This window comes from Carassius gibelio, chromosome A16, assembly GCF_023724105.1.
Source record: "Carassius gibelio isolate Cgi1373 ecotype wild population from Czech Republic chromosome A16, carGib1.2-hapl.c, whole genome shotgun sequence".
Classification (NCBI taxonomy): Eukaryota; Metazoa; Chordata; class Actinopteri; order Cypriniformes; family Cyprinidae; genus Carassius; species Carassius gibelio.
In genome coordinates, this window is record NC_068386.1 from 25726649 (window position 1) to 25736872 (window position 10224).

At 38.7% G+C, this 10224-nt stretch overlaps 1 protein-coding gene across 3 annotated transcripts in view; it reads right to left on the minus strand.

Moving 5' to 3' along the window:
- celf3b (cugbp, Elav-like family member 3b) overlaps positions 1–8825 on the minus strand; it is a 33762-nt gene extending 24937 nt beyond the window's left edge. For all 3 annotated transcript variants that reach the window (XM_052619313.1, XM_052619312.1, XM_052619311.1), the window contains exons 1-3: positions 8575–8825; positions 7510–7776; positions 4224–4306 (exon numbers count right to left, since the gene is read on the minus strand). In XM_052619313.1, the coding sequence (XP_052475273.1) occupies positions 4224–4306; positions 7510–7654 (228 nt within the window). In that variant the 5' untranslated portion in view covers positions 7655–7776; positions 8575–8825. The remainder of the gene's footprint in view (positions 1–4223; positions 4307–7509; positions 7777–8574) is intronic.
- Between the last annotated feature and the right edge of the window lie 1399 nt (positions 8826–10224).

Below are 10224 nucleotides of genomic sequence, written 5' to 3' on the forward strand. Positions count from 1 at the left end.
CGAACGACCCTCCTCATGGTGTGTGTGTGTGTGTGTGTGATGTAGTTTGATATTTCATGCTGGATTTCAACATAAAACACACACACACACACAAAATACAACACAAACATACACAATATCACTAGTCACACTTTTTAAAGGTGCACTTCTCACTATTCACTATGACTTTTGTCTCAGTAAACTCCTAATTTGCTGCTTATTAATAGTTAATAAGGTAGTTGTTATGTGTAGGTATTGGGTCAGATGTATATGTTAATAACAGGCATGCTAATAAGCAACTATTTAATAGTGAAAATCAGTCCCTACACTATGACGTTTCTTCCTCTCCTGAATATTTCCACTCCACATTCACTTGTTGCATCATTCATGTTCCCTAGCAACCTCTCATCTCCTCTCTTAGCAACCATCTCCTCCTCCAGAGGGTTGGTGTGAGTGTGTGCTGCTAATACTAATATGTTTTACAGTGGAGATAGCATTGAACGTGAGGTGTACATTTGTCCGAATCATCAGCAGACCTCATGATCTGATCTGAATGAGCCTCAACAAGCAGCATCAGTAATCTCATAACCTCGCTCTGATAGCATCACGCTTCTGTATTAGAGTGAGGAGACACACACTCCTGAACGAGCTGCTGTTGTTCAGATCCTCACGTTCACAGAAGCTGATGAAGACGCGTGTGGAGCACGACTCAATGAGAGAAACACAGCTGTCAGTCTAAGCTTTATTTCCCATCCTCATCCTCCCAGAGCCCTACTCATCTCTTCATTCTCCTTCTGACCTCTCTGAGCTCACTCATCTCACCCCAATGCCTTTATCCTTCACAGAACAGGGACAATTATTATCAATTAGGATGGAGAAAAAATGAGATCTTAAACATAAAGCTAATTGCAATTGAACTTAAATGTTCATGGAGCTTTTAAAATGTGTGATTCTAGCAGATGAATTCATCTGTTTGGGCTCAGTAAGGTTTTGTAAATGTAGAGAAGTCTCTTCTGCTCATGAAGGCTGCGTTTATTTGATCAAAAATTCAGTGAATACATTTATTTCTGTGATGCACAGCTGTATTTTCAGCATCATTCCTCCAGTCTTCAGTGTCACATGATCTTCAGAAATCATGAAAATATGATGATTTACTGCTCAAGAAACATTTCTGATTATTATTAATGTTGTGCTGCACAATATTTTTGAGGAAACAGTGATGCTTTTTATTTTCCAGAATTCACAGATGATCAGAAAGATCAAAAGAACAGCATTTATTTGAAACAGAAATCTTTTGTAACATTATGAATGTCTTTACTGGCACTTATGACCAGTTTAATACACACTAAATCAATAAAAGTATTAATTTATTGTATTAATCTTACAGAACCCAAACTTTTGAGCAGGTGTATATACATATGCACAGTCTGGGTGCATGATGCTGATTAATTGTTTATGTAAACCTTGTGCTATTGTTTCACATCTTTCAGAATTTCAGCATCTTGTGGCATGAAATATAGTGAAAAAAATACATTTATTTCGTGCTAAGTATACTACAAATATACTGTATGTGCTTAATAAAAACAACCTGCACTTGTACTTCTGGTATATAACACTGGTATAGTAAACTGGAACAAGTATTAGTCTAACTAAATATACAGTACTTAAGTTTATTTGAGTACACTTTAAATATCTTGAATCTTGAAAGCCCAATATTATACAGAGATCATACAATCCTTATTAATAGTGACATTAAACACACATTTCAGGCATAATATTAAGAAAAGCGCATTTTGCAATACAGAAATACTTCAAAGAAAGTTAATTATGATTTTATATCAGTAAGTCTTAAGTGATATATCAGTTATGTTAATGGATTTGAAGCATACTACACATGAACTAAATGTATTTTAAATAAATGATGGTATAGTTTTTGATTGTTCCTTGTGCGCTCAGTTTTTCTAACAACACTAAATGAACGTGCTAGATTGACCAGACTTCAGTGTATATATCTGAGTTCTCCTCACTGCACTCATCCCAAACTGTGCGGCGTGACTCCTGGTTGACCTCTAGCAATCCCCTTGGCTCTGCTCTGGACTCCAGCAGCTGCTGTCATTAGATGCATGTCACTGTTTCTGTGTCCTGTAACAGCTCAGCCTCCGCTCCACCACAATCCATTACAGTCCATTATCAGACCGTGTGTGTCCCAGAGCCCATACCAGCCTCCTCATCTCTGCACTCCGACAGACACCGCCCGAGACATAACTATATCATTTAAATCTAAATTGATTTTAGGGCTGAGTAGTGCATGCACGTTGTTTTCTATAAGCAGTATGTGTGTGTGTGTGTGTGTTCAACTTCAGATGAAAAGCACTGTGTGCTTAATGGCTACTAATTACATTTCGACTAATGTGTTTGTGATTTATGTCCTTACTACTACTCCACCCCTCCTCCCCCTCCCCCAAAGTCTAATTAGCATGTGATATATGCCTTCATAAAAACAAAAACATGCACTTTCTGATCTATCCCAATGGATGTCTGTTGTTTTATAGGCAGCTCGTTATCAGTTCTGTAGACTAACCCCACAGTAAACTCAGCACTAACAGAACACATCACAATTGCATGCAAACTAGAGTTTAGTTAAATAGTTACACACACCACAATGCATGCATGAACTTTCTACTATCTCTAAATGATCATAACCGGATAGTGATTTGCGAACTCGTGCAGCATTTGAGACTGTTCAGGCCCGTTCACATTGAGCACATGCAACAATAAATACAACTAGACTTTCACAGCAATTTTTTCTTTTCCAAGCTGAAGAATGATTAAGAACATTAACAGCCAATCTGAATCCACCGACTTTAAAGCACTTGAGCATTTATGACACAACTGCAGTGCACTTATAATAAACATAATGTTATCATCCACACATGTAGACACAAATATGTGGATGCTAATATAGTTATTGTTATAGCTATCATTACAGTCATCGTGTGTTAGTGCGGACGCAAATATAGTTGTTGTTATAAATATCATCCATTGTTGTGGACGCTTATATAGCCTAGATATCATTATAGTTATAGGAATAGTTATCATTTGTTATCTAGTTATCATTATAGTTATCATTCTTGGCATGAACAGGATGTTACTTCTAAAACGTACACAAAGAGCATGTAGTAGTGATGTATATAACAGCAGAACATCACACACACACACACACTGTGAGTTACAGTACACCACAGAAGCATTAGAGTGAACTGCTCATAATAGCACTTCCCAAAGGACAGCGAGGCCACACACACACACACACACACAAACACACAAACACACACTTACACACACTTACACGCACACACACACACTTACACTCACTCTCTCTCACACACACACACACACACAAACACACTCATCACTAACATGACGCTTCAACATTTTCTCAGAAGAAAGAGGGGAATGAAGGGACACAGAAAGAGAGAGATGAAAGGAAAGTATAATGTCTGTCTCTGGCTGCCCTCAGTTATTGCCCATTGTCTTGTTGTCTTTCTCTGCTGAAATTAAACCAGTGTTTGTGCTTCAGTGATGCACGGAAAGGGCCATCTGTCACCCTCAACCACATTTACTGCTTGTATTCCACTACAAACTATCAGACCAATACCACTTCTGAGCATAGAATAGGACAGAGATGTTGAAATACAAAAGGAAAAGATAAAATAGACATCGAACGAGGGACAGAGAGGGTGCAAGTGTCCATCTAAAGAGTGTCAGAGAGAGGCAGGAGGCAGAGAAGACTGTCAGCGGGATCTTCAGCTAAAGGTCAGCCTGGTGTCACGCTGCTAATAGGATTAATTACTGTATTTGCACCCCACCAGCCCTCCATCCCCCGTCATCACTCTCAGCCCCGCTCTTGGCTCTGCTGTGCACCGCATTTACATTTTAATGCCACATTTCTGAGAGCCTGCAGCTTGAAAAGGTGTGGGGAATACTCCAAATAATCTCTGTGGATGCATACAGCTCGCCACACCAGTGGATGGACACACACTCTCTGAGCTGAGCGCGGTCTGGATGTGTGTACAGCACACACACACACACACACGCACACACACACACACACACACACACACACACGCACAGAGAGAGATGGCTGGACATGAAAGAGGATAAAATGTTACGAGACCCCGGTCATGCCCTCCACACACACACACACACACACACACACACACACACACACAGAAAGGACTCACCCCTGGCAGGGTTTTCTGTTCATGAAGAGCACTTTGTGCTTTAACGGCTGACTCTCGTGCACAATATGTCAGAAAGGCACATCCTAGGACAGAAAGACACACTATTAGTATTCACTGACAGTTTATACAGTATTTGCAATGGTTTTTTTATATATATAAATATGAATAATTTTCATTAATGCAAAATTATTATTATCAGTCATATGTAGTAATACCCTACATTTTAAATTAAAATTCACTTTTTGAATCAATGTTTTTCTTTTCATGTAGAATACAGTATAAGCACGTGATGAGGGACAGAAAGGTTACTTCACACGCGTTACATTTTATGAGATAGCTCACCCTGAACTCTCTCTCTCTCTCACACACACACACACACACATTGGTTTTTATGTTTGTTGAGGACTCTCCAGCTGTAATGTGTTTGTTTTTTCAATATATAATACTCTATGCTCCGACAGTAACCTCCCCCTAAACCTACCCCCACACAAAACTTTCTGCATTTTTACATTTTCAATAAATTAATATTTATTTTGTTTTAAATGTTCATAATGACGGCTCAGGAAATGTGCTCATAAAACATGAGTATGTTGTTATACCAGTGTAATAATCATGTCATTATACACATTTGTGTCCTCATAAGTCACTAAAACATGCACACATACACGAAGCTAAAAAACAAAAAATACAATCAGATGGCAGCTTATGCCTTCATTAATCTGAAGTAAAGGAATTGATTTTAAATGTTTTTATTGTTAGTTAACAAAGATAACCCTGGTTTGAGCTGGTGTGCAGGTTAGTAAGGTGCTAGTGTAATTTGGGATTGGATTAGCCTGTGCATTGATTTAAAGGAATATTCATGGAAAACTGGAAATGCTGTTATTTGTTTTTTAAACGAAACATAAACAAGGAATTTTTGAAGAATATCCCAGCTACTCTTTTCCATATAATGAAAGTCAATGGGGACCAGTGTGTTAAGCTCCAAAATAACAAAGCAAGAATCACGGCACCATATCAGCAGTCCTTACACCTCGTGTGCTACCACCATTCATCAGAAGATCTTCCTTTATGCTCCACAGAAGACAGAAAGTCAAACGAGTTCAGAACAACATGAAGGAGAGTAAATAATGACAGACATTTCATTTTTGAATGAACTATCCCTTGAAGTCATTATTCAGGGTGGAATACACTGCATGTATGTATAATGATTTATAGTCTGGACAAGCTGACACTAGTTGGTGAAACACTGCAGATTTGAGTTAACAGATTTCATAGAAAATCACGTAGTGGATGATGGTCACAGACTTCAGACTATAAGCATATCATTCGTGGCTTATATTTATATTCATATTGTTTTAACTTGTCTGTCATCATGTGATGATGATTAGGCATTTGTTTCTGCATGAGTTTATTCTGAACCACTTGAAAGTCCTCAGTCGTTTAGTGTGTGATGGACAGTTTTTCCTCTGCAAGTGTCTGATGTCTAGTGTTGTAAAACCTGTTCAGATTTTAATAGTCGTGTAATGTATCCCAGCCCTAATTTCTTGAAAACTGACCAACACGACTGTCTATCACGACTGTTTTTATGCATTTTTGTGACCAGATTTCATTAACATCCCATCCTGGGTTCCGTTTCCCAAAAGCATCGTTAGCTAATGGTCGTTAGTTCTATTGAACTCTATTGGTAACGACAGAACTTATGACCATAGTCGCTTCTGGGAAACGCACCCCAGGGGGGTAACAGATTGTGCTGGATTTTGTATTTCAATTTATTATGACTTTTATTTTGATATTCATTTTGGGCTGTGGACTGAATTTCCTCCTAGTCTCTTCCTAGCTTTCTGTTTTACAGGAAAGGGGGTCATTATTAGTGTAGTGTTCAGTGTAAGGTGCTCCACACGGTTCCTCTCATCCGAGTCCATCTCACCTTTCACAGCACACTGAGATGTGATGTCTGCGAGTACGCGTTTGATCATGATGTCAGCTTGTATTTTTGATTTGCATTTTGAGTATTTTATAATTGTGTATAATGATGTTATTGTAGTACCAGTTATTTATGCTTCAGCATGTTTGCCATTTCTGCTCATTTCCAAAGTGTTTATCTGTGTTGAACTATAACTTTATTGCGTTGTTGGTTATTTTGCCTTGTGAATGCTCATTTATTTGATGTCAGTTTTCCTCTTTACTTAGGTTAGAAAGATACTAACCTAACCCTAACTCTCTCTCTTAAATTTTAATTAAAAAAATTCTACCGCTTTCATATATTTCACTTTTATTTTCATGAACTCGTAAACCCCTGTAGTTCTATGGAATATATTTGAGGTCAAAGGTAATCAAAAAGTAGTCATAATATGTGTAATCCAACAGATTACATTTTAAACTATCATTTCCGTCATGCAATTTATAATGAGTAACAAACTACAGTTTGTGAGTAATCCACCCAGCACTGCTCCACATCAAACTCATCTAATGGCAATACACAGTGATTTGAAAGCCACAGTGAATATCTGAACTACTTACTCATCATAGGACTACAGTGCATTAGTCATCATGATGACCACTTCCTGGAGCTTGAATTGCCTTAATAGGTAAAGACTGGGCATTTTCTACAAAATATGCAATTTTATTCAAAATCTCACCTTTTGTGTTCCATTAAAATAAATAAATTCATATTGATTTGAGAGGGAGTAAATGATGCCATATTTTTCATGCACGGGCGAACTATTCCCTTAAGGTCTTTGTTCTTTAATCACCTCAGTGACCTTAAACCACTGAGAAATCCACATGATTAAATCCCGGTCGAGCCCCCGAACAGGGTTCATTCAACCCTGAATGACACGAGCGTAAACAAACACCCAGAACAGAGTTAAACCGCAGAGTGGAAACCTAACACTCAACCACTAGACACAGAAAGCAAACAAAGTTCATGAAGACGACAACACAGAAGGCTAAATGTCCTTTTAATAGTAACAGCGAACTCACGCTGTGCATTGTCATGCTTGAAGCTCCTGCAGGCGTGTGCTGCTGTCCTCTACACACACACACACACACACAGCCCATGACAAAAACATCACTCATATACACACATGCACTGTACGAAACTGCACTGCATGCCCCTGTATGTGGGTGATAAACGCTTCAGAAGCTAGAATGAGTGACACTGAGTGTGTAGCATGAGCATGCACACGAACACCGCTGTGAGAGGGTTAAAGCACACTGTTTATTTAAATGCACTCTACACATGCGAGTCGTGACTGAGACACACTCAGCCCCGTCCCCTCCTTACCTTTGTGCACGCCTGTGTACTTGTCCTTGATCACAGTCAGCTCGTAGATCTTGCCGAACTGCTCAAAGATGGGCTTGAGGTCCTTCTCCTCCAGATTGCGCGGGATCTGCCCGATGAAGAGTTTGATGGCGTCGGGCTCCTTCATTGGGTCGATGTTTGGAGAAAGTCAGAGCTCTGGCTGTGCGGGACAAGATGAACGTGTGGAGAGTGAGCGGGAGAGAGAGAGAGAGAGAGAGAGAGAGAGAGAGGATGGAGGTGTGGATGTGCCTGCGGAAGCGGGGTGAGATCAAAACAATGAATGAATGCATCATCAATTTAACCATCATTTTAGATGCTCTTATATCATATAAAACTTACAGTAAAGTATTATTCAATGGTAATATTAATGCATTATCTATCATGAAATGACAACAATACTTATTTATATAGCTAGCATTCTCAATTAATACTCATTTATTTATACACTACTCTTTTTTCGTTTTTAATATGGATATATAAATAATTTTATATATTAATAAATGCTATTGAATCAGACCCAATAATAAAATGCCCTTATTGATGTGACCTATGATGATTCATATATATATATCTGACTTCCATAAAAACAACTGGGTTACAAGACAGTCCATCTTTCCTCCCTTTGATATGGTTCTTCCTGTATGAAAAAGAGGCATACAAATTGGACGTCGACCGAATATTTTATAAATAAATAAATGAACGAATAATGTGCATTATAACTCTGAATTCTGACGAGAAACAATAAAACAAAAGCTCCTGCGTTTGCCTGTAATTACAGCGATTATCATAAATGCACGAAAACAATTATGGCATGTTCACGCGTTCAACAGAACAAAGACAGATATGATTGCCAGAATGATGGCAGCCAGATCTTTAAATACACAGATCATTATGAATAAAGTCGCGCATATCGCCCGGGATGAACGCGCGCATCCTTTGTTCAGGAGGCGGAGGATCTGGAGCTCTTTGTCCGTCTCCGTTAACGCGTAACAGTGCACGTTCACACGAGAGGAAAACACACACTTATGAAGACTGAAAACAGCTCACCTAAAGGGCGATCTTCGGATGACTCCTCTATAGATCCGTGCTGCGTCTTCAGGGATCTGCGCGTCCTCCGGCTCACGCGCGCTGTCAATCACTGCATCTCTTGTCAAATCAGTTTCGCCCAATTTCTTCGGCTATAATGTCTTGTTATTAATATATATAGATTGTGTTGTAAGCTCTAAGATAATGCACTTGACATATTCTCTCACAACGCATGTGTTTATTGGTCGTGTTTGCTCCTCTCCTCATCTCCAATTAACTCTTGTGGTGTGACGTCACGCCGGTGTCTCCCTCTCACGAGCGCTTGTCAAGCTCGTGATGTAAGGGGCAGGGGACGTCTGCAACTTACAGCTCTCTTAAAACAACTCAGACTCTCACATTAAATTAAAGCATAAGTTGAGCGTGTTTCATCAGGGACAGAGCAGGCGCTGTCTACATTTACAGTAGCACACTCTGAATGACATGTAGGATACTGAAACACTGACTGAAAACGCTGTAACATGCTTATAGTAGGCTATACAAACAAATAATACTTACTTTTAAGACCCCATTTTTTGTAAAAAAGCGTAAATTCAAGCTCCTTAAAGGGACAGGTCACACAAAAATGAAAATCTTCTGTTAATTTACTCACCCTAAGGCTGTCCAAGATGTAGGTGCCTGTGTTTTTTTTTTTTTTTTCTCAGTAGAATAGTAAAGACGATTTTTAGCTGTTCCTTGGTGATTCATATAAATGCAAGCAAGTGGCTGCCGGCACAAAAAAAAGAAAAGAAAACATAAACAGGCAAGACAAAATGTATAATCGTGGCTCCTGATGATATATTAAGGTCTTATGAAGCGAAATGATCGGTCTGTGCAAGAAAATGAACATTATTTACAACATTATTACCTGTAATAGAGGAGCGTCTGGCAAACGTTCTGGACTAATGTCCAGTTTGTGAATAAATCATTCTTTTGAACCGGTTTCTTTTTTAGCGAATGAATCAGGTCCCCAAATCAGATTAAACCATTTTAAACTGTTTAAGAAGCACAGGTATACAAGTAACCCAATCAAAGCTCACTTTCAGACCCCTGACAGTCACTCCGACTCAAAATGAACCAAAATACTGACGTATCTGATCCTATGATGAATGAACTGATTCATTGCTGAGGAAACCAATGAGCCGCTGATATGACATGCATGAAGAAAGGTGAACTAATGAAGACTAGTTTATTCACTTTATATGCTTTAGACATGTAAAACATTCACATTTCAGATAATTATTAGGTGCTTTAATAATATAATTGCATAAAAATTATGCTACGTCATTGCATGACTACGTAAACAAACTGCTAATAATGTAAATAATTTTCAGTTTCTTGCACAGATAGATCATTTTGCTTCATAAGAAATGACTATGTCTTCAGGAGCCATGGGTTTGAACTTTGTTTTGGCTGACTCTCATGTGCCGGTAGCCACTGACTTGTATTTTTATAAATCACCAAGGACCTCGATTTCAGCTAAAAATCTTCTCTACTCTTCGACTGATAAAAAAGTCACCTATATCTTGGATGGGCTGTGGGTGAGTAAATTAACAACACATTTTAATTTCCGGGTGAACTGTCTCTTTAATCTTGCACACTGGTGATGGTGTAAAGCAGTGGTTCTTAATTCTG